General features: G+C 49.9%; 1 protein-coding gene across 2 annotated transcripts in view; it reads right to left on the bottom strand.

Annotated features, from left to right (window-relative positions):
* Positions 1-25,201, bottom strand: part of MYO18B (myosin XVIIIB) — a 230,171-nt gene that overhangs the window by 4,569 nt on the left and 200,401 nt on the right. Inside the window, exons 41-42 of one of the 2 annotated variants that reach the window (XM_037052378.1) lie at positions 18,163-18,207; positions 16,715-16,852 (exon numbers count right to left, since the gene is read on the bottom strand). In XM_037052378.1, the coding sequence (XP_036908273.1) occupies positions 16,715-16,852; positions 18,163-18,207 (183 nt within the window). The remainder of the gene's footprint in view (positions 1-16,714; positions 16,853-18,162; positions 18,208-25,201) is intronic. The other variant, XM_037052379.1, reaches the window with a different exon arrangement.

Here is a 25,201-nt window from a genome sequence, read left to right as displayed (position 1 = left end):
AGTCCACCGCCCATTCCTCTAATGAATAAAAATCTATTGGTCCCTCCTCTTAAGACAAACACCACCATTCCCAACCAGCAGTAAAGTCATGATTTACGAAAAAGCAAGAGGGGCACAAAATGCCAGACTTTGGGCGGAGCAGACCAAGCCAGGGGCTAGGGACTGAAAGAGGCTGGGGCGCGTGTGCAGGCGTCTGGTCATTGTCCCGCTCTCCGAGTTGCTGCTCTCACGGTGGCCACAGGTGCCAGTCTTCCACACACGAAGGAGGTTGGCATTCTGGGCAAGACTCTGAGGGGGGTTTCTCACTCACCATGTGATGTCACCATTCCCATCCCATGATCACAGGCAACAGGGCAATAACCCAGAAGGCTTCTGAGTCTGTCGGGGACACCAAGCCAATGGCCCCTGGAGGCCATGCCCAGAGGGGAAAGGAGGGGCAAATAGGGTAGGGGATCAGGGTCCTTTCCGAGGACAGCAGTAGAGACCTAGACAGTGTCACCCGAGCTCTGGAGGCCAGAGCTTTGACCACCGGGGCGCGCCTCTCTTCTGCGGGTGGAGGGAGTCTCTGAGACCCAGGACCTATGGGAGGCGCCATGGCACTGATGGTCTGTGAAAGGGTTCAACAGGCACAGGGCTGGGTTTGCTCATCTGCCTGTTCTTATTCCCCAGGTCAGCTGGGTGGAGGGTCAGTGGCACAGTGTGGGGGTGGTGGGGAGACACAGGGTTAAGGTCATGGTGTGGATGAGCCACCTCCATCACCCATGCCCCTCACCATCCTCAGTCCTTCTCCGACGAGGTCAGGTTCCCTACTCCCTTCCCTACTTCCTGCCTCGAGCTGCCCTCTTGCTCAGCTGCTCCAGCCACACCAGCCCCCCAGGACAGGCCAGGACCCTGTGGCCCCTGGGATTGCCTCTGCTGTTCCCTTGAGCACTCCTTCCACTGTGCCCCCAGCAGGCATCATGCAGAACCCACGGGGGAGTCACAGGAGTGGCAGAAAAGCCCTGGGCACAGTGACTGACGCCTAGCTCCTCCAATAACGGTTACCAGTTTTGAGGAATAATTAATAACCAATAATTAATGGCTCTGAGTAATTAACAGGTTATGGTCATCGTTACTACTACTCATCTCTGAATCTCCTGAGCCCCGCCCACCACTGGACTCAACGGAAGCCTCGGCTAAAGTTCCAAGAGGGGCAAACAGAGAATGAATGGCAGGTGACCTTGCGGCTCATCGTTCCTGGGAAGGGTCGGCCCCCCTGGGCTAGAACAGAAGCCACACAATTGGCTTCCCCATTTCTCAGGTGTTGGCCTCCGTCTCGGCTGCGGCTGGACACGGGCAGGGAGAGGAGGCGAAGGGCTCCTTGAGCACCACCTGAAACTGCGTTTTTCAACACCCTTGCTTTGGAATCGCTCCCCCAATACAGGGCGGGATAGCGTTCTCACTCCTTTCTCTTTTTTTTTTTTTTTAAATAAACAGCTTGGAGCCGCCAGGGGCAGTGGGCTGCCGCAGAGCTGACAGAAGTCATTTCCTTCCTGTCTTGGGCCCCTGCAGGGAGCTGGGGGTGATGGATGTGTCTTGGGTGCTCAGTCTCATCCATCGTCTGCCACGTGGGATGGCAGCATTGAGGGCTCCTGTCGCGGAATCGCCTGGGACTCTGCCATCCCACTCACCCCAGCGCCCACCTCCAGCGCTGGCTGTGGATGCCAAGACAGCGCACGAAGAAAGGAGGGAAGAAAGGTTACAGGAGGAGCAGGAGGGGCAGGAGGAAGAGGAGGAGGAGGAGGAGCAGAAAAAATGGGCAAGAGGAAAGGAGGGGGAGAATCACAGAGCTCGCGCCGGTACAGTCAAGATCTTGTCGACTCTCGTTTCTGCAGCCTCCGGGTCGGAACACAGTAGACGTTATCAAATCGGGGCAGGTGTACCTTGGGAATCAAGTCTATAAGGAAGAGGTGGGTAGGAGGAGAAAAGTGGAATGGAGGCAAAGAGAAGTGAGAGAGGAAGCAGGACACACGAGAGAGAAGCAGAAGCGAGAAGGGATGGAGGGAGAGGAAGGAGTCCAGGGGTGATGGAGGAGGGAGAATGCGTGAAGGTCAAAGGCAAGGGACACAGAAGGGACAGTCACAGGTGGGCGCAGGCTGGCTGCTGAGTGTCTGCCCCCCTCATCTTCAACCAAATGGTGGGACAGGGTGGTATGGAGCGGGGGGCATGCCAAGCCATCAGTAGCTCATGAGTGGGGTCTGGTGGCCCCAGCCTGTGAATGCTGGTGTCCAGGGCAGAGGGCGCAGGCTCATGCACGGGGACCCCTAGCTCTGAATGGGGAAGGTCTGACCTTCCCAGAAATGCAGCAGGAGCAACACCTTCTAGAAGGCGCACAAGCCCCAGTGTCCCAGCACAGCCGCTCAGGCCCCTGCTTGGCTGTCACCAGGTTGGGATCACTGAGCTCTGCCAAGGGGCATAAGGGCTTTGGGGTAAGGTGGGCCGTGTCCCATCTTGCAAGAGTTGTCTGGTGCCTTCACAGCCCCAGCTGGTGGGCTTGAAACAGAAACCCAAGCCAAGCAGCACAGACTCCTGGGAGGCTGGAGAGGAGAGGGTATGGGGGTGGTGAGGAGGGAGTGAGGCAGAGCACTGGGGGTGGGGGGGAGGAGAAGGAGAGAAAGAAGGAAGTCTCTGCTGAGCGCTACCCCCAGGGTTCACCATTCAGAAATCCACCCACACCTCGGCAACGTCTGTTTCTATTTCCTGCCTACTTTACCATTCAGAGTAAGACATTCCTTGTGCCCACTCCCTTCTGTGTGGGGACCACAGAATGACATTTGAATCCAGACATCCTCTTGCAGGCTTCAGGGTGAGGGTCCCAGTTCTGCTGTCTGAGACGGGATGGTCCTCTCCTTCTGTCCCAGCTTTGGACATTTCAAACACACCTACTGTCTTCAGCCAGGGGCCTGGAAAGACTCATTTTTTTCAGCCGTCCTCACGGGACGGCTTGGCACAGGCGGAACTCCCCTCCATTGATCTCGTGTGATGGATGGCTGGTGGATAATCAAGATGTCACGGCGCCCGCCTCCCAGAGCCTTGGCCACGGGGAGGGATGATAGATAGAAGGCTCTCTGAGTTGCTGGGAGACAGGTGTGGGCAAATGCCAGGTCCGGCACTGTGATTCTCTAATGAGAGACTCCAGACACATCTCGGGAACTTCTGCTGCCTGTCCTTTAGTCTGTCCAAAATGGAGCTGCCCTCTAGCATGCGTGTTACGATAGGGAGTCCGCTGGCATCCCTAAGGTTCAGCCACCATGGTGCTGGGCTGGTTCACAGTTGAGTGGAGGGGGTGGTGAACAGTCATCGCAACAGCTACCCCTGGCTGAGCATCTGCTGCGCGGAGCCAGGCCCTGGGCTGGGCTCCACGGATATAAGGGGAACAAACGGATGAGCCTCCCACCCTCTTACAGTCTTCATGGCAACCCTGGTAGTACGGGTTATGACCTTGAGGCCCAGTGAGGTGGGTGACCTCCACAAGCACACAGGTGGAAGTGACAAAGGCAGGGTCCAACCCCAGGTTAGGTGACCCCACAGCCAGTACCACTGTTCTCTGGAAACTTCCTCTGAGCCCTGTGGTGTGATTCAGGGCTAACAAAACTTCCTTGTCCAGATAACATCTGTCACTTGGCCTAATCTGCTCCTGCCACTTACAAGCCATGTGACCTTGGGAGTCACCTGACTTCTCTTGGCCTCAATTTCCTTAGCTGTAAGACAGGAGAACCCTATCTGGTAATGTGTGGATATTTGAACTGCAGGAGGGAAGGGGTGCCTATACGCAGGTGCCTAGAGTAGTGTTCTGGCACATAGCAGGTGCTCAGTAAACAGGTATTGGAAAACGAATGACTCTTGAGTTCTCTGCACATAGTAGGTACTTACTAAACATGTGTTGAACAAATGAGTGAAGTGCCATAGTATGTTCTCAGCAAACGTGTGGAATGAGTGAATCAATCTTGAGCCCTCTGGCACATACTAGGTACTCAGTACATACATGTTAGATCAGCGAGTGAAGCTCCAATGTCTGCCACATACTAGGTATTCAGTGGATGTTTATAAGTGAATTGATGAGCAAGAGAATATACATGAAAATTCTCTGAAAGTATTGGTGGCTTAAACTGCTGAGGGCTTATTGGGTGAATCGGGCTGTGAACACCCAGATTTACCGGGATGGCCCCTCTTTCTAACCTGCAAGGCTAAGACAGTGAGCTCCAGAAGCAGACAGACAGGCCTGGGTTCATAACCCAGCTCTGTCCCCTCCCGGCCAGGCGTCTTGGTGGAGCCTGGACCTGCCCACCTGCGAGAATGGGGAAGCTAAGGCCTGTCCCATGGGGTTTTGCGACGAGGGAGAGACGGCGTGTGATAGGTGCGGTCAGTCACCAGAGTGCCACCCAGGACATCTCTGCCTGAACCCCAGCGCTTCGCAGGAGACCCAGGCTGGTGCAGTTAAGTTTGCATACAGTAATTATTCATTTCAAAATGTTACTACCGAGAAATACGGGGTGGGGCAAAAGTAGGTTTACAGTTGTGCGTACACAGAACAGGGTGAATTATTGTGCTATTTTCCATAAGAACAGCTGTAAACCTACCTCTGCCCCACCCTGTATTTCCTCAAAATCTTAAAGCCTGTCTGAGTGTTTTATTTAATGACCCCTTCCATCGGGCCTAGAGAAGGCCCTGGAATAAGGGCATGTGTTGGAGAATAATCGATTCTTACATACCATCCTGCTTGGGCAGAATGGGAAAAGGTGCGGCTATTGAAGAGGCTGGTTCAGCCTCAAAATGAACCAACTCTCCTGCCTGGACCACACCCCTTTCCCTCCAGGCCGTCCTGGGGATGTACCACCTGGTCCTAGAGCCTGTGCCTGGCGCAGTAGTAGGTGCTCCGTGGATACGAGTGATGCAGGAAAAACGCACCTACGTGGCACACGTTTTGTGCACACCATCTCTTTGGGCTCAGACGCATCACCCCAACTTGCAGATGATGAAACTGAGGCTCCCTTGTGAGAGGCCATTTGCTCAAGGTCACACAGCTAAGTGGCAGAGCCTGGATTCGAATTGTGGTCGGACACATCCGACACGCTTCACCCTTCCCTGACATCACACGTCCTCCAGGTAGAAAGCTGGGTAGAAACCTCAACCAGCTGAACTCACATCTGCATGTGTACATTCCCCCAAATCCACTGAGATGCAGCGAATGAAAAGGGTGAGGCCAGAGTCAAGGAGAAGCGGAATTCACTGGCATGAGATCTAATCACACAGCAAACCCCCCCCCCCCCCACCATTTCCAGGTGGGAGAGTCTGGGCAGGACCAGGGCCGACCGGAGCTACAGGAAACTTGAGGAGAGTTTTAATGACACCATGAATCATCCCCAAAGGCACACTGTCACCCCCATTCTTCATCCGTACCCTGAAATTAAAGAGGAAATTAAAAATGTATTGATGTTCTTTCATACTGGCGAGGCCTGGGATGGGAAACCAGATGTCCTTTCAAGATGGCCTGAAGGTTTTGTAACCGTGTCCAACATAACAACTGATGGTCTGTAATTAAACCTGACATGGTGCCCGAAACCACGCGTGATGCGCAGAGAACCCGAGACGTCTATTAAGCCCCTGCAGCGTGCAGGTAAATTCGGCAGAAAAGAACAGCTGCCGTACATGGTGCCTTGAGGCTTTGCAGGTATTGCTCAATTTTGTCTCCCGACAGTCCTCTAACAGCAGACAGGATTGTAACGTTCCCGTTTCACGAGGAGCCTCGGAAAGGTAAGTGATTTGTCATGTGATACACGGGAAAATGTGGACTTAAACCGAGGAGTGTACTTCGGGGATCCACGCCTCTGAACCACTCAGCTCCACTGCCCCTTATTACCCCGTTTCGCAGGTGAGAAAACTGGGGCTCGGAGAGGTGAGGGGGCTTGCTGAGGAAGGAGCAGGGCCGGGGCTCTCATCTCAGCCCCTCTGACCGGACACAAGGCGAGGCTGAGCTCACAGCAGGAAGCTGGGCTGCATGCCCTTACTGGAGAGCACGACGTAGGTGTGCAGGCAGGACAGACCCACGAAGAAGAATCAGCGGTGCAGGAAGCTCCGGGTAAACTGGGAGCCACGGGCGGCAAGCGCAGCGGGATGTTGGCAGGGAGAGCAGGAGCAGGAGCACGTAGGCACGGCCTTCCCCCGCAGTGGCGGGGTGAGTTGGACTTTTGGAAGAGGGCAGAATTTGGGTGGTGATGAGCAGTCAAAGAAGGCACTCCAAACGGGGAAGAGGAGGAGAGCCCTCCTACCAGTCGTTAGCTTATTCAGTCTGCCAAATAAGCCAGGGCGGATACCCAACTTTCAGAGGCGGGGCAACAAGACTTGGAAAGGCCACCCCGCTGAAAGGGAAGACCTGAGGCAAGGAGGAAGCCATGGAGGGGCTGGCCAAGGAAGCTGGGAGTGGCGAAGTCAGCGGCTCCCAGCTCGTCCCTCACGCCTGGCCGGAAGGTGGCGGAGACCTGAGTCAGAAAACAGACTCTTTAAATATCCTCTGTTCCCGATAACAGGATGTTTTCCGGAGACAGAATAACTCTCAAGCCTTCGTTGCTATTCTCTCGAATCCTAAGCGGGTACTGAGTTCTGGACACTTTAAAAAAAAACGAATCCAGGGACCTGCCCTCAGAGAACCCCTGCCTGGGTGGGTACCTGTCCGTACCTTCCTCCTGATCCCCAGGTCCCAGGACCGGGAGACCGAGCAGGGCTGCCCATCGGGACCACGCTGGAAGTCTCCCGCCTTCCCTGGCAAAATCTCTCCATGGGGGGAGGGGAAGGCTACGGCGGCTTTCTAGCTTAAAAGAGACTGAAGACAAGTGCGGGGTGTTAGTAATAGGAAAACTGCGTGCAGGAAGGCAGGGGGCATGTGGATGCTTTCTCTACTTGCTGCTCAATTTTTCAATAAATCTAAAACTTTCCCCCTCAAAAAATTTATATATTTTTTTTAAAAAGGAAGAGGCCAAAGAAACAAAATAACCACACGCAATGGGCATTCTTCAGAGGATCCTTCTTTTGAAAAAAAAACACAATGATACAATTTTAGGATGAATGGGGTAATATGAATGTTGGGGTCTTGGACCATGTTATGGATTTGCTCATTTTCTTAGGTGTGATGGTATAATAGTTAAGAAAGTCCTTCTTCTTAGCAGCAAGATATGGAGTTATTTATAGAGAACTGTCATGATATTGTCACGTTACTTTCATGGTGTTAAGCATAGAAATGTGTTTAGATATATAAAGGAACAGATAAAGATAGAAATGAAGTAAATATGAAAAGTCAAGTCACCGTCAAATGAGGGTGGAGTTGATGGGGCCCGGACACCTTCCATGGTTAAAAATAAGTAAATAAATAAGAAGAAAGAGGGAGGGAGAGGGGAAAGGGAAGGAAGTGACATGCTACAGGTGACTCTGAGAAACTATTGCTCTACATACTGTTTGAGAAGCAAACACTTCTCCTCGCCCAACTGTTGCCTCCTCCAGAAAGCCTTCACCCACCTCCCAGGATGGGCCAGGGGTCTCCTCTGTCCACAGCCCCCTCTGCCTCCCCATCGCCCTGTACTATATATGTGTTTACTTACTTGCATCTCCCAACCAGACTGTCAGCTCTGCATTAGGCTGTATTTTTCTTTTATGAACACCCAGTGTGTAGAGGAGGGCTTCACGGAGAGTTCACGGAGTGCAGAGAATAAAGGCATGGAGGAGCGGAAACAAGAGGGATTGTGGAGATGCAGAAAAAATGAACAGAAGGCTCCACCTGCCTCATCTGGCCGGTTCATTCAGACCCCGAAAGCCCTGCTTCACAGCCGGCCACTGCTTCTTCTCTGGGCTTAAAATAGATTCAAAACCAGCTTCCAGTAAACAAGACAGACGAGTGAACTCCCATGTTCAAATTCAAACTAAGAGCCTGGTTCTATTTCCACGGAATTTTAAAAACTCCTAGAATGTCAGAATTGAGAGTAGGCTGGAACCTCCCCTGCGTGTGAACCCCTCATTCAACACCCAAAAAAGCAGAAACACGAAGAAAAATTCCCGGCTCACACGCTGGTGGGTGAGGAAAAAACACTGGCACTAAAATTTCAGTCGTTAACTTCCTGATACCATTTCTACAATGTTTTGAAAGAACAAACTGGGCATGCGAAGTAATTAAAATCTTTAATTGCATTGGAGGTTCAACGTGGGCTCAACATATTTTCAATGTATTCTTACAGTTTCCATACACAGTCATTGCCTTGCTGAATGTGGTAACAGGTAGAGCCACAGAAACTCTCAGACTTATTAGTAAAAGCACCCAGGTCTTCGAGAAAATGCAGTTTTCAATCAATGGGAATCATCCATCTACCCATCCCATCCCCCATCCTTCTTTACATCCACCCACAATCACGTATTGAGTGCCAACGATGCCAGACGCTTGTCGATACAGAGATGAACAACCTTGTAGTTAAGAAGCTTAACCTCAAGGGCAGCGAGTAGACTCACCAAGCTATGACTGAAAGGAAATACAAGCGGACGTTCGTGTCCTCCTGGGCATAGAAACTAAGGAAGAAGTGCCCACTCAGCAAAGGGAGGAAAAATGGCTAGCTTCGCCTTCAGCTTTCAGAGATAATAGACTCGCTGTGTCAGACAAAATCCTCACTGAGAAAAACCAGAAAAGCTAAATTTAAATTGAAAGGCACTGGAGGGCCAACAAAGCAGACTTACAGGAACTTACAGACTTCGGAACTTACAGACTTCGAAACTTACAGGGCCGAATTCTGGAAGGGGGGGGGACATTGAGGTGAGCCCAGCATGATGTAACCCTCTCTCTCCCCAGGAGTCATTTGCTGATTTAGCGGAAGAAGGACTGACCCAAGGCATCTGTACGTCCAAATATCAAGACTTACTATGCAAAGCTATACTAACAAAGGCCATGTTAAATCAGTTCAAGAACAAACAAGTCATGGAATGGAATAGAGTCTATAGGTAATATTGCTGTGCATTGAGGCAATCTTATTTACTTTAAAATACATATGTCAACCAATTGGACACCCACGTGGCAATGAATCTTAACCCCTACCTCACACCATAAATAAATATCATTTCCCAATGAATTGTGTATCTATATACAAAAGTTAAATTAGCAAAACTTTTGCAAGAAAACATAGGGGATAGCGTCACGATTTGGGAGTAGGCATTATATTAAAAGTGCCAACCACAAAGGAAACAAATTCTAAATTTGGTTACATTAAAATTAAAAACTTCTGTTTATCAAAGTAAACCATTTGGTGGGAGGAAAAGGCAAGCCACTGAAAGGGAATAGATTCACATACTCAAGAAAGGCCTTGTATCTGGAATATATTAGGAACTTTTACAAATCAATAAAAAAGACAACCCAATAGCCCTGGCTGGTGTAGCTCGGTGGATGGAGCGCGGGCCTGTGAACCACACAATCGCGGTTCGATTCCCAGTCAGGGCACATGCCTGGGTTGCAGGCCAGTTCCCAGCAAGGGACACATGAGAGGCAACCATACATTGATATTTCTCTCCTTCTCTCCTTCCCTTCCCTTCTAAAGAGAAATAAATAAAATCTAAAAAAAAAAGACAACCCAATAGAAAAATATTATGAGGAAAATACTTCATCAAACATTTCACTAAAGAGTATATCCAAATGAACATACATGTGCGTGACAAGGTTTATTTATCAGGAACATGCAAATTAAAACCAAAATCAGCTCAGGAATGAACAACTACTAATATCCACTAGAACAGCCTAAAATTTTTTAAAGGACAAATCCAAGTGTTGACAAGGACACAGGACAACTGGAACTCATCCACTGTTGGTAGCAATGTAAATTGGCGCAACCATTTTGACAATGTTTACTGAAGTTGAAAATACATCTATGGCCCAGAAATTTTACTCCTGGGGTAAATTCTAACAGAAAGCTGTAATTTATGCAAAAACAGATGCGTGCAAGACTGCCCATAGTATTATTCACAGTAGTGCTAAACTGGAGACAACCTAAGCACCTATTAATAATAGAATGCATGAATATAGTTTTATACTCATCTAATAGACTATTACAGAACAGGGGTTCTCAATGGTGGCACGACATTTGAACCAGAAAACTGCTGTGGCCTGTCCTGTACACGGTAGGGTGCTTAGCAGTATCCTGGGCTTCTCCGCGCCAGATGCCAGGAGAAACTCCATCCCTCCGTTCTGACAACCAAAAATGTCTCCAGACATAACCAACTGTCTCCTGACGGGAGGCGGGGTGCAAAATTGCCCCAAGTTGAGAACCACTGCTATGGACTACAGAGCAACAAGTGGGCGGCTGTTACACACCACGTTGTGGGTGAACCTCACAGACACAACACTGAAAGGAAGAAGCCGACACCAGAGAGTACTACAGGATGCTTCCATGTACCCAGAGCTCAGAAACAGGCATATCTTATTAACGGTGTTAAAAGTCAGGATGATGGCTACCTTTGAGGAAGGAAGAGGTCATGACTGGTAATGGTCTGATTTCAATTCAGGCAGTAATCACACAGGCATGAGTAATTTCTTAAAATTTCATAAGACGTCCTTTCCTGTATGTATATAAATATCATATGCATATGAAGTATGTGCATTTCGATAAAAAGCTCAACGACCCCACAGATGCCACAACTGTGGGGAACCACAGATCTACCATCTGAGACTCGAGTCCCAGACAGGAAACAGCCCTCTCTCCCACGGAGACCCACCAAGGGATGCGGGCTCCAGGGGTGGACCTCGGACAGAGCCGGGTTGGTTTCACTAGCTCAGCCCCCGGGTCCAAGGTCGACGTGTTTGCATTGAACGGCTCCACACGCTCAGTTTTCACATCCGTTTCCACTCATCTTCCTAATACTGAGAAAACTGAAAAGAATCCATTTGTCCTCAGAAGACCTAAAATGCTATTCATGAGAGGCCCTTGCATTAAGTACATTCAGGATGAATTAAAATGAGCCCGCGCCCCGGTTCTAAGAATGCAGAGACCAGTAAATAGATGTACTATTGAAATAAGATTAGCGTGGATGCTTAACCTACTTTGAGAACAAGCTGTTTTTAATGCTAAGTACCATCCATGCATATTTACATAATTAATGAACTAATTACAAGGAAGACGCAGCTAATCATTTAAGCAGGCTGCACGTGACCCATCCTTGGCTTCCCCTTCTGTGGAAGTAATTGCCTTTCCTTGAAAGTAATACAACTTTATTTTAAAGACAATACCCTATAATTTAGGCCTTTTTATTAATTCATGCCAGCCTTATCCAAATAAAAATCAACAGGGGGACCCGAAGGGGGTGGTGGTGGTATCTAAATCAATTTCTTTTAAACTAAGAACCACAAGCCCAGAGCATGGGGCTGTGAATGTTTACAGAAAGCAATTTTTCCCCAGAAAAAGAGAACGTTGTAATGCCATTTTTTAGGCAAAGGAAAAGCAGTTGTTACATCAGAACCAAAGCAAATGATACATACAACAGTAATTAGCGAAGATTACACAGTAATTAAAATCACGATGATTATGTGAGTGAGAATAATTTATACAATAATCTCCGCGCTCACACTGCAATATGGTCCACGTCCAACAGCAACAGTGGAGAGCCATGCTTGGTAATAAATTCAAGTCACAGCGGCACCGACTTATGGAGTGACGGACCGGTGTTGGAAACGTAGGGATGGACATAGTCCCTGACCAGGAGACACGCCGTTTTATCTGGACTTCCCAAGCCTACCAAACGGGGGGCCGCACACACTCTAAATTAGTTTTTGCCTTCTCCCTCTCCTCTCCCCTTCTTCTTCCTTCCTCTCCCACCCCTCCCCTCCCCCTCATTTCCTGTCTGCAGGATCTTGTTTCCTCCTATAACTCAACCTTCCTCTTGATGGAGACCACTTGCTCTAGTTTTTATCTACCCAGTGAGGACATACTTAGGATGTGGGGGGCCCTGCAGGTGTTTATAACCTGTGAGGAAGAACAACTGGAACGCGGGGGGTTGAGCAACGAAGAGGGGACCCTGCGAGGATCACTGCGCTCTAGGGCAGGAGGGGGTGGAACCGAGTGGGCCTCGGACAGGACGGGATCCGGTCTTCTGAGACGGGAGGAAAGGTAGAGATGAGCTTGCAGACATCACAGAAGTTGAGGCCATTATTACGTTCCACTGAATGAAAGAGTTGGGCGTGTCTCCTTAGAGTGCGGGCAGGGGCTGGAGGAAAGTNGTTTATAACCTGTGAGGAAGAACAACTGGAACGTGGGGGGTTGAGCAACGAAGAGGGGACCCTTCGAGGATCACTGCGCTCTAGGGCAGGAGGGGGTGGAACCGAGTGGGCCTCGGACAGGACGGGATCCGGTCTTCTGAGACGGGAGGAAAGGTAGAGATGAGCTTGCAGACATCACAGAAGTTGAGGCCATTATTACGTTCCACTGAATGAAAGAGTTGGGCGTGTCTCCTTAGAGTGCGGGCAGGGGCTGGAGGAAAGTCAGAATGGTCCAGAACAGCTGCCCAGGAAAATGAGAGAAGCGACGGATGGGCAGCAAGACGTGAGGAATCTGCACAGCTGGGTCAGTGAGTGCCTGTCAGCGCAGGGACCCTGCAGAGCTGTGGAGGATGGAGGTGGGGTCCTTCGGGGTACGAGGATAGGGGTCCACGGGGACTCGTACCGTCCTTGGGAAGCCGATGTGCTGCAAGGACAAGGAGGAAGTGGACAGTCCTTTTCACACTCTCTGGCAGGGCGACAGCCCTGGAGGGCAGGAAAGAGAGGGCAGGGACACAGGGGTGGCCCAGGGGAGATGCCAACCCCTGAACAGCCCTGACACCACCTGTGGCCAAACGTTAAGAGACACTCCCGAGCCAAGTGCAGCTGCTGCCACCAAGCCCACAGACTCCCACTCTGGGGGCTGCAGGGGAAGGCAGTGTCTCCACGCCCAGAAGCTCTTGCGTTTATCAGCAGCAGCTGCATAATTCCTGGGCAATAAATCATACATGCTTTAGCTATATTTCTCTGGACTTGACATCCCCTTATAAATAAAACAGAGAATGCTTTTTATTTTTTTGGCAGAAGACTTGCTTCCCCCGTCTCCTGTTTTTAGAGTGACCTTTCTCAGTCAAATTGGAAATGTCCAGGAGACTTGTCCATTGGAGTGCCAGGTAAGACAGGGATGAGGATACAGGCGTCTCGTTGTCCTCTGTGGTACAGAAGGGACATTGGGATGACCTGCTAGTATCTAGTCAAGTTTCAAATGCAAATGCTCTTTGACCCAGAGAACCATTTGCCCCTGTGCATAATGACGTGCGTTGTTTGAAACCTTACGGGTTAATAGCAAATACCGTTTCACTTTTAGTTGCCTGGAGTCAACTAAAAGTGAAACGAGAAGATTATAGTTAATGGACCACGGCATAACTTTCAGATATTTTACAGAAATCCAGAAGAACGGGATAGGCTTAGGTGTACTGACAAGAAAAGGCTGCCAGAGTCTATGGCTGAAGGAAAGAAGTGCAGTGTAAGAATTTACACATAGCATAATATACATAATATAGCATCCTATCGCTTACGTTTTTAAAAAGCCCACAAAAGAATTGTGTATTTACTACAAGAACGTATGCGTTTATACGCACATAGAGAAAGACAGGGAAGGATACACACCAAACTGAAGATGGGTAACACCTCTGAACAGGGAGCTGAGATCGGAGTGGTTGCCAAGAGGATTTTAACCTTCTCAGTTGTATTTTAAGGTCTCAAAAGGGGGATGTATTCACAGATCACGTGTGAATCTATGAACAGAAAGAGCTGGGAGTCAAGGCACCTGCACTCTAGGTCAGTCCTCACTATGAATTCGGCTAAGACGGTTCCGTCTGCAGACCTCAGCGCTTTCCACCTGCAGAATGAGCCACTGGACTAGGCAATGCCAGTGGCTCCTTCCAGCTCAGAAGGTCTAGAATCTTTAAATTGGAAACACAGCCCAAGGACAGAGATCAGGAATTTCAGGGCTTCATGCTATGGGATCTGGCACTCAGCAGGCACTTAACAATATCTTCTGGATGGATGTCGAATGTTGAATAGTAACTTGAATGCAATTTTAATATTAATAACAAGCCAACTCTTTGCCAGTAAATTTTGCCTGGTGAGGGATCCACCCACTGGGGAAATGGCTGAGAGCCATGCAANGGCTAAGACGGTTCCGTCTGCAGACCTCAGCGCTCTCCACCTGCAGAACGAGCCACTGGACTAGGCAATGCCAGTGGCTCCTTCCAGCTCAGAAGGTCTAGAATCTTTAAATTGGAAACACAGCCTGAGGACAGAGATCAGGAATTTCAGGGCTTCATGCTATGGGATCTGGCACTCAGCAGGCACTTAACAATATCTTCTGGATGGATGTCGAATATTGAATAGTAACTTGAATGCAATTTTAATATTAATAACAAGCCAACTCTTTGCCAGTAAATTTTGCCTGGTGAGGGATCCACCCACTGGGGAAATGGCTGAGAGCCATGCAATGCGGCAAATACAAATACAGGTTTTGGGGGAATTGAAACCTAGGTTCAAATCCTGGCTCTTCCACTTACCTGCTGTGGAACATCGAGCAAATTACTGACCCTCTCTGATCAAGGCTGGAGCAGAAATATGAAGTGTACTGGCTGAGCTATAACCAAGCAGTTATTTCTGCTTTAGCCTTGACCTCACATACAGTTAGTCACTCAACAAGCATTTATTGACCCTAACTGTGTGCCAGCCCTAGGGACACCAACATAAAGAAAACAGACAAGGAGCTGACAGTCCTTTCTTGCCTCCTGCCCCATCACCGTCCGTGGTGCAGGCACCTCTGAACGGAACTGGACGCTGAGGCCTTGGAAGGGGAGAGGACAGAGAAAGGGAAAAGAGGCTCTGGAGAGTGCTGCCTGGGAAGGTTCAGGACTGACTCTGCCCAAGGAGTGGCCGTGGGACCTGGGGAAGGGCCATCTGTGCCTCCTCTCCAAGCCTTGGATGCCTGGTCTGTCACATGGGGCCAATGGCGTCTGCCTCGAGGTCCTCTGGCATCAAAGAAATACTGACACTAACAGAGCAGCTCATTTTCTTGAGCACTTTCGAGACGCCAGGCTCAGCAGGAAGAATGACTTCCCAACCATCTCATTAACCTTGACAGCAACCCTGGTTTCCTCATGAGGAAACACAAACAGAGAAGTTAAGCAACTTGCCCCAAATCTCACAGCAGCAGAGGAGTAAATACGGGGCTGGAATCCAGATGCTCTGACTTCAGCCCATGTGTGGAAGCCACAGCTGCCTCCCATCTCCCGGTGCGCCGAGCCCTCGAAAAGGGGGCAGGGCAAGGGCCGAGTCTCCTTAGCGCGCCCCCTAATACAATTACAATTACGAAACTCGGAGAGTATGTTCCTGAACATCACACGGTGGTCTGGCCGCCTCCAGTTCTGCTTCTGTTCCCTTGACATTGGCCGAGGGGAAAACCCAGCAGTATTGGGTTATCAGGAGAGAAAAAGTCCTCGTGGTTGGGGGTTAACCGAGGACACGGCTCCTTCTCTGCCCAGGCCTTTGTTATTAATTAAGTGCAGTGATCAGACCGTCTTGCTTTCATTAACTCCCTAGAGGCACCCTGTTCTCCGAGGCTCTCTTTGATCATTTCAACATCAACTCTTTCAGTCCAAGATGATCCGCAGCCCGGCGCCCATTTGCCATTCACCAAATATGCCCCAAAGGTCAGCGTCCACTTCCACCCGCCTTTTTGTACAGGCAAGTCCCCGCCTCAGAGCAAACGCATTCCAACTCAGCGAGGGGGGGGGTCTGGGTTTGCTCCGTTTCTCTGCCATTTTTCTGTCGTATCACACTGACCCTTCAGGTATCACAGAGCAGTGTGCCTTTCATCTTAATTACGCATCTGCTTAATCCATGCTTTCTGAGTCACGGTCATTAGCTCCCAATGACGAGAGGGCCACCTTGAAAAGGGAGAGTGAACGCGCTGAGAGGACGGGGCTGAAAAGCGAGAGGGAAGACGGATTTAAGTCCGACAGCCAAGGGCGGATCCCGAGGCGCATTTGTTGGAGCGAACTATTGTTGACGATGCCATAGATTCACGCAGGTCCCATCTCAGGCTATGAAGGAATTCCTCTCCCTCCGTGGCAGGAAAACTAGAAAGTCCTGATATGCAAGCACAGCTAAAACCCCCTAAGGACAAATCATCCGAATTGCCTTTATATTGACTCACCACGAAAAAGAAAAGAAAATCTGAATACGTCGACAAATTTTCTAATCTATTACTATCTTTGCATGAAAAACAAGAAGAACTCGCCCTAGATAGCAGGCAACTATAATGAACACATAGCTATTTAAAAAAATGTTCGCCGCCTGCTATTTAAAATTATTCGGAAAATCGTGCCTTGTGGGGAGCTGCGTTAGATTCTTATCATGTCAACTATTGGGGGCAGTAAATACAATTATATTTCCTGCTCTTCAGTTGAGGAAGTGACGGCTCAGAGGTGGTAACTGCCCTGCCTAAAGTCATACAGCTCGAAAGTGTCAAGGTCATCTCTCAAACTGACCTGATTGTCCTTGCGTGGTCCAGAGGAAATGGATGACTTGAATGACAACATGCAGAGTGTGACATTTTTTTGAGACATTGGCCATCCGGAGGCAACAAGGAGATACCCTTACCTGGGGCTGAGGATGCGGCTGCTGATGGCCGACTGTCGAGAGGGGGTCCTCCTGGTGTCCGTGGCCATGGACAGAGTACAACTCAACCAGGACTGCAGACTGCCCTCTGGCTGGGAGCTGAGGAGGGAGGCGTTATCTCTAGAAGCAGAAGGTAGGATACTGTCACCACAATGACAACCACAGTAACAGCAATAACTAGACAGTCACCCTTGACCGTAGGCTAGGTCTTATGCTAAGTGCTCTACGTGCGTATCCTCAATCAGTTCTCACAACCCTACCCCTGAGGGGTGACAGCCGGTGATGTCCCCATTACGTAGACGAGAGAACAAGATTCGGGAAGGCCGACCTGGGTATTGGCAGAGGCCCCCACCCCGCTGGTTAGCGATGAAGCTGGGGTGCAAACCCTGCTCCCCCTGATCCCAATGCCCACGCTACTACCCACTGCTCTTCCTTGGGCAGACAGACAGACAGACACTGTAACGTGGATGCAGAGGCACCTCCAGTTTGAGAGTAAATTTGGCATCGACTTTTATACCAAATGAGATGTCCCTGGAATAGGTTAAGTGTGAAGATCTTAACTCCCCGCTCGCCTTCCCCAGAATCTCTGTGGACATGTCTTTACTTCTATGCTCCCTAATTCTGAAAGCAGCACAGAAAGAGTCCTGCGTGGGCCTCACATTGATGTGGGCCTCAATTATTATGTTAGCTTCTGGTTGATATAATATATATGATAAACAGAAATGTACTTATTTACAGAATACTCTACGCCAGGCACCATGGGAAGGAGTTATGAACGTGAACCCAGCATTAACCTTGTCCTCAAGGACCCATCTTAGCAGAGTAGATGTCTATATAAATGACCACGAAACGAAGGGGAAAATCAGGAAAGCCAAAGAGTGGGACAGAAGGTGGGACTTAAGGACAATAAAGAGGAGTCATGATTTGCTTCTTGGAAGCATGGGGAAGGCATCCAATAGAGGCAGCGGAGCTACGTCTCCTCTGAAGGCTAGGGCCTGTCCACACAGGGCCCGGAGAAGGGGATTTTAGGGCGAAGGAACAGCACACACGTAGGTATGGCAGTCATAAAAAGGCAGAACATGGGTACTATGGAAAGTAGGAGTCCCAGGTAGAGAAGGAAGTCAGGGTTGGAATGTCCAGGGCTCAAATGTCAATGTACAAAGTCTATCAGAGGTCACGGGGAGCCACTGAATGTGCATGAGGCACCGGCATCGTCAGTCCCGAGCATCTCTTTATCTAAAAGAAGTTGGCCAGTTCAAGGTCCCCAGGGCTATGTACGTGCTGTGACTATGGAGCCCCAGCTCTCAGGGGCATTGCAGGTAACCGTCCGAGAAGGCCTGGGTGTGCGCTCTGCAGAACGGACGCGGAGAGCCAGGGGCCTGCTCCTGGCTGCACTGTGAGTCGCTCAGTTCTACTCAGGGTTAACTCACGTCTCTTTTCTGCCACTGCCGCCACAATCCACTGCCGTCAGGACACTAGAAGGAGGCACAGGAAAGAGTCCATCACCTTTGTGCTGCCTGGGGCTAGGGGAGAGCACCACCCCTGGTGTGAGTCAAGCTCAGGTTTGAGTCCCACCACCGGCCTTTGCCACCGTGAGATCTTAGGCAAGTCCTTTGCCTTCTCTGGGCCTCGTGTGCTCCTATGTCAAACATGCCTAATAATGGGGTTCCGCCTCCAGAGTTGTGGGGCAGATGAAGTGTGATAACCCTCGGAAACATGATGGTTCTTGGCAACTAGGTAGTGCCGCTTAAAAGGTAGCAACTATTACCGCTCCTCTCAGTACAACCAGTACCGCTGTTACTAGTAGCGTCGTTACTGTCCACAAGCAAGGCATTCATTCTTTGTGAGTGCTGGCAAGTCAGACAAGACGGGAGGTGGTCAGCTTCCCAGGGCATTCTGGGGGACTCCGGAACGAATTACAACGATAGCTATTTTTTTAGGGAGCATCCTTTCATTCCACAGGTATGTTTTACACACAATCTCATCTGACGACCCTGCCTGTCTCCGTTTCGGAGATGAGAAAGCTCACCCTTATCCAAGGTCACACAGCTTCGAATCTCGAGTCTGTAAGAGCTGTCAAGTGCAAGCTCTTGGGCACAGTGCAAACTGCCCAGTACACAGGGGCCGGCGGCCAGACCATAATAAACCTCAGACCCCTAAGACCTCAACCGAACCCTGCTCCTCCGGTTAGCAACTCTTCATTCTCTGCTGGAATCTGGCCATTTCCTTCCTTGGGAGACCTGGTCACTCCCTCCAAGGGATGCACCTGCAGCTTTTTGGTCCCTGCCCGCAAGGACCTGTCTCTCTCGGGGCTTCTATAAACATCCCTCTGTCCCCACCAGACTGCAAGAGCCAAGAACTTGTCTTATACACCCTTTAGCCCCAAGGTCCAGGCCAGACTAGATGTTCTCTCGGATGACACTTGGGGAATCCAAACAAGAAGAGCCTTAAACTTTAGCCACAGGCTGAATCCAACCTACAGATCTGTTTTTATAAAGCTTTACTGAAACACAGCTACGCGCACCCACTCACATTTTGTCTGTGACCCCTTTCGCTCTTCAAGAGCAGCATTGAGTAGTTGACACACAGATCATGTGGCCCGGAAAGCCCCAAATATTCACTGTCTAGGTTTTAAAGAAGAGTTTGCTGACCCCTCCAGTAGACCAAGAGCATCTTTTGTGAATGACCCTGTGAGCCACAGAGTTAAGGACCCAACGTGTCCATGTCTAAATTCTTAATCCTGAGAGCCCGTGACTCTGCCTCCCGATACAGTAAAAGGGCTTCAGCACATGTAGTTACGGTTTAGGGCCTCGAGGTGGGGGGTTACCCCGGATTATCTGGTCCAGTTCAGTCTAATCACATATACCCTTGAACTCACCCCAGACTGGCCAGTGGGAGATGCGGCAATGGAAATACAGTCTGAGACGCAACATGCCTGGCTTTGGAGACGGAAGTGGCCATAAACCAAGGAAAACTGGAACCCTCTAGAAGACGTAAAAGGCAAGGAAGCCTCCCTTGGGGTCTCCAGAAGGAACCCCACCTTGCTGACGCCTTGGTTTTAGCCCAGGGAGATCCATGTTGGACTTCCAACCAACAGAACTGTAAGATTGTAGGGGACTGGTTCGCTTTGGTCTGGCAAATGTGGCTCAGCTCTGTACGGAAAACCTACAGAAGCGAGGTGGTGGGGAGGGGCCAGACCTTCAAACCGTTTTCCAGTGGGAATCAGGCCTAGAAAATGCATACGGACTGTAATGGCTTGCTCTTGCTAAAACTCCATCACCCTAATCTAAAACAACAAATGTGTATTGCCTGTCTTCAAGGTAACTTCCAAAGCCTGTATAAACTTTCCCAAGGACAGAGCTAATGAGCTCATCGCCATTCCCCTCTGCATGTTATTTTCATTTCCTTGATTGTACCTAAAATGTAGACAATAATATTCTATGTAATAATAAATCTTTCTCTGATGTAAGACCCTAGGAAGACCCCCTGCCCAGCCACAACAGGTGGACTCTGCTGGCCGGAGTCTGCCACGTAAAATAATAGAACCTGTGTTGGTTTAAGCCACTAAATTTGTGATAATTTGCTTAGGATGGTAATAGAGAATCCCTGCTACATAACAAAAGTGTCTTGGGTAAGTGACCTTAAATCCCGGGGATCTGTATAAAATATTTGATGCCACTTTTAAACAAACTCTTTACAAATACTTCAAAAAAATTGTTGTTAACTAAAGTGGTCAATGTGAATAGACCCAACTCCAATCCGGCAAGTGATCTGAGTTTTTTCTACAGCACTGCTAGACCCNTGGTCTGGCAAATGTGGCTCAGCTCTGTACGGAAAACCTACAGAAGCGAGGTGGTGGGCAGGGGCCAGACCTTCAAACCGTTTTCCAGTGGGAATCAGGCCTAGAAAATGCATACGGACTGTAATGGCTTGCTCTTGCTAAAACTCCATCACCCTGGTCTAAAACAACAAATGTGTATTGTCTGTCTTTAAGGTAACTTCCAAAGCCTGTATAAACTTTCCCAAGGACAGAGTTAATCAGCTCATCGCCATTCCCCTCTGCATGTTATTTTCATTTCCTTGATTGTACCTAAAATGTAGACAATAATATTCTATGTAATAGATAATAAATCTTTCCCTGATATAAGACCCGAGGAAGACCCCCTGCCCAGCCACAACAGGTGGACTCTGCTGGCCGGAGTCTGCCACGTAAAATAATAGAACCTGTGTTGGTTTAAGCCACTGAATTTGTGATAATTTGCTTAGGATGGTAATAGAGAATCCCTGCTACATAACAAAAGTGTCTTGGGTAAGTGACCTTAAATCCCGGGGATCTGTATAAAATATTTGATGCCACTTTTAAACAAACTCTTTACAAATACTTCAAAAAAATTGTTGTTAACTAAAGTGGTCAATGTGAATAGACCCAACTCCAATCCGGCAAGTGATCTGAGTTTTTTCTACAGCACTGCTAGACCCGGGGTGCAGAAAAAAGGCGACTGAGTCCCAGAGACCTTGCTGGGCAGCCTTGACCTACTCTCTTCCCTGCTCGGATCTCAGTGACTCCACTTGTGAAATGAGGAGTTTGGACCAATGAGCTCAAGCTTGTCTGGCTTAAATGCCTTGAAAATTATATGCAAGTGAGAAGATGCGCTTGGGCCCTGGAGCAGGTCCTGGGCCTTATATGAAGAATAGAGAAAGAACTGCCACCTGGCCCAATGCACCACACCGACTTGGATTTGGGTGCAAATCTGAGGGCTCACAGTATCGTCTCCAGAGCTCATGCATGGACATCCCCTTCACTACCAGTTCACAGGCTCCGGGCTCAGGACTCTGGTTCTGGCTGAGCTAAGAATGTGGTGGGCGAGGCCCCTTGAAAGCAGAGGGATTTGAGTAAATGGGGCTACATCTTCCAAAATGTCCATAGAAAGACAAGAAGAACGGAAGGCCCTGTGGCCCAAGCCATAGAGCTCAACAGCGCGGCATTCCTCTGAGAAACAGAGAGGGCGAGTTACACACAGCACAGGGTTTCCCAGGCCCCCAGCAGGGGAGACCGGCCAACGCTGGCCACGACAATGGGTGTGGAGGCTTCACACCCATTTCCCACCTCAGAATTCCACGACTCTGGAATAAAAGAGGCTGTGGCCACAGGTCCCAGTGGGTGCCTGGGCACCCTAATGTCTCCATGATCCTACAGCAACTCGCCTTGAATCCTGCAGGAAGCGAGGTCTCTCTCTCTCTCTGCTGGACAGCCAGGCACATACTTCCTCGGGGACGTCATGAGACTGAACATCAATCTTTAATTGAACCCAGGCCCAGGAAAGTCCTGATAGCGCAAAATACCTAACGAAGGCACATGTGACCACTACTCACCCCAACCGACCCCATGAGTATGAGCCCCATGGTGGTGGGGGGTCCCAGTGTTTAAATTCACCCCTTTCTGCAAGGGCTCCTTCTTCTCCAGACCAGAGATCCACAACTTTGAGACGTCCTGCTGTACTGTCTTCTCTGTACTCCTCCGCATCCACTCCACCCGGCCACGTGCACAGGAAGCTGACCTGAACCTTTACAGCCACACCAGGGTCTCCCTGCCCCGTGGACTCAGCCAATGGGGAGCTCAAATAACAACAGTGGGAGGGACAGAGGGAAGAGAGGGAGGGTCGAGTATTCTCTTGGATTTCTTCCTACAGCAACTCCTCTCTCTCTCTCTCTCTCTCTCTCTCTATCTCTTGCCACCTCCCCTGCCCTCCCTCCAGCGGAGGTAACTGCTCCCAGGAATGCCTAGCCCCAGGGGCTGCACCACCCCTTAGGCATCCTTTTCTCAACGCTGTGCCCACTACCTTGGTAAACGGTCCCTTTACTCAGCTTCCTCATTTGGCTCATTTGAGGTGTGCCTTCTGGTTGCTGCCAGGCTCTGTTAAAATAGCTGATTTCAGTACTGGTTTCTGCCCTAACAGGAAGAACTGGGTTTTCCAGACCAATAGTTTCCATGACAAGCGAGCAGGCAGCAGATATGACATATCACTGCGCCATTAAGATCTGTTATGTCCTTTATCACCATGTTGGGGGGGGGGAATGGTGGAACATCTAAAGAGGCAATCTTGTAAGAACGTGAGATTATCAGCAATCATCATTAGCCCAACCTGAGCTCAGGATTCTGAAAAAGATCCAGCCCCGAAAAGAGACAGAAAGATACAGGTAGGGATGGCTGCTGAAAGCAACCCTGCGTTTCACAGTATCTGTGCGCTGCTTGCACCTGCCTGTGCGCCTGTATCGCTGGATTTGCCCGGAGCCTCTGAGGTGGAAGTCCAGGCATGCCAGGCGTTCTGTTTGTCCACCCGGGGTGAAACACCACCCAGACCGAGGGTGGAGTCCAGCTGGGACCACAGACTGCCTGCCATTTGAGAACGTCCTGACCAACACAGAGGGTATTTAAAATAAAGGGGCCGGGTGAAGAAGGGCTTCCGGGAACCTCATCACACTCTGACGGTGTGAGAACATGCCAACAGCACCTTTATCCCAAAGTGGTCCGGAGTGATGCTTTCGGGGGAGGAGAGGCAGGAGGCATTTCATTCTGCCTGAACCTGAGAAGCATAAACCAGATCGGGAGGAATCACCACCAGGTTGAGTTTTCACAAGTTAGCGCTTATGGACCGAGGCAGGGACCTGGCTTTGTGCACCGTGGTCCAACGAGCCTGTGTGTTCCAGGAGTNCTGTTTGTCCACCCAGGGTGAAACACCACCCAGACCGAGGGTGGAGTCCAGCTGGGACCACAGACTGCCTGCCATTTGAGAACGTCCTGACCAAAACAGAGGGTATTTAAAATAAAGGGGCCGGGTGAAGAAGAGCTTCCGGGAACCTCATCACACTCTGACGGTGTGAGAACATGCCAACAGCACCTTTATCCCAAAGTGGTCCAGAGTGATGCTTTCGGGGGAGGAGAGGCAGGAGGCATTTCATTCTGCCTGAACCTGAGAAGCATAAACCAGATCGGGAGGAATCACCACCAGGTTGAGTTTTCACAAGTTAGCGCTTATGGACCGAGGCAGGGACCTGGCTTTGTGCACCGTGGTCCAACGAGCCTGTGTGTTCCAGGAGTTCTCCCAGAGGCTACCAGGGGGCCAGGGAGGGGGACCTGAGATGGGTGCTCAGCCTCAAACCTTCTTCTCTCATGCCCATCAGAGAGGACGGCTGCAGTCCATCCTAAGCTAGAATCTTCTGGAGAAGTTGGCTTTGGTGTAAAAAAGAGGGTTCTCCTTAAAGGAGGGAGTTTGAAACCTACTGACCCTTTTACCACATGAAGAGGGAGTTTGGGACCAGCTCCAGGCGCAGGCCCCCTTTGTCTGCTCCTGCTATAACCCCGGACATCCTGACACAGAAGGTGCTCTGTGGTGGTGATGGTGGTAAGGTCGATCAATGATGATAATGATGCTGATGATTTGAATCTTTTGAGTGGGCAGGGTGGGGCCCAGGAAGGCCGGGGAACCTGTCCATGGTCCTGACTGGCTTGGCGGTGCGGCCAAGACGGGAACCTTCATCTCCCAACACGTATACTCAGTGGTCCTCTCTCCTACCTTGGCGCATGCGGTTTTTAACAAATACCTTGTGCCAGGCATTAGTGGGCACCGGATTGCTGATGAGCCAAATAATTACTTAAATGTCTTCTGCTGTATTCCTTCAGGGTGAGTCTTTGCCAGACAATGCCAGTCTGAATACAAACATGCCTGGGAAATCATACGTGAATGTTTGGGGCCCACATCGGATTGACAGACACGAGTTTGCCAGAACGACAGGCCCGTCACTGGGCAGAGGAGGGACCTTGCCAAGAGAAAGGGGGAAGAAGGGGAGTGTCTGACAGGTCAGCAGCGCTGGATCATTCGATCTGTGGGTGACTGAGTCCGCCTGGAAGTCAAATCACAACCCAGCCACTTCCTGTGTGCGCCGGGTCTGGATTCTCGACTTTTCTCAGCCCCAGTTCATCATTATAAACTCAAGGTGGTGATGGTAGCAACCCCAGAGATTTGTCTTGAGAATAATATATGTGAGACGGGTAGGCGGCATAGCCTGGCACAGAGTCCTGAGAAAAGAGGGCTTGGTATCGGAATTGTCATGTATTTCCTGTGATGCCGGCATAAGCAGTGGTTGGAGCGCTCACTCCCTGCAAAGCCCAGAAGCTGGTTGTCCAGGTGGTCCAAGCTACAAAGATGCTTAGCAAGCCAGGTGGGCTCTGTGGCAATTTAAACACAAGCTGTCTTAAACCAGCGTCCTGTGTTTAATTTGGAATGTGACATCAGACATCAACCTATTTAGAATAATGGAGAAATTCTTTAAGCCTTTCCCAAGTTCTGGGGCATGCTAATTACTCAAAAAGGGGAGAGCAAATGAGAATGTATGAGAATTGTAGGAAAAGAGATGTGGGCAGCTCCGTAGCCTGCACCAGTAAGTAGCAGGAACCTTTGGGGTCTGGCC

This window comes from Sturnira hondurensis, unplaced genomic scaffold (genome assembly GCF_014824575.4).
Source record: "Sturnira hondurensis isolate 20B ecotype Veracruz unplaced genomic scaffold, ASM1482457v3 Scaffold0007406, whole genome shotgun sequence".
Lineage (NCBI taxonomy): Eukaryota > Metazoa > Chordata > Mammalia > Chiroptera > Phyllostomidae > Sturnira > Sturnira hondurensis.
The sequence above is the reverse complement of the archived record's forward strand: the minus strand, read 5'-3'. Positions and strand labels throughout refer to the sequence as shown.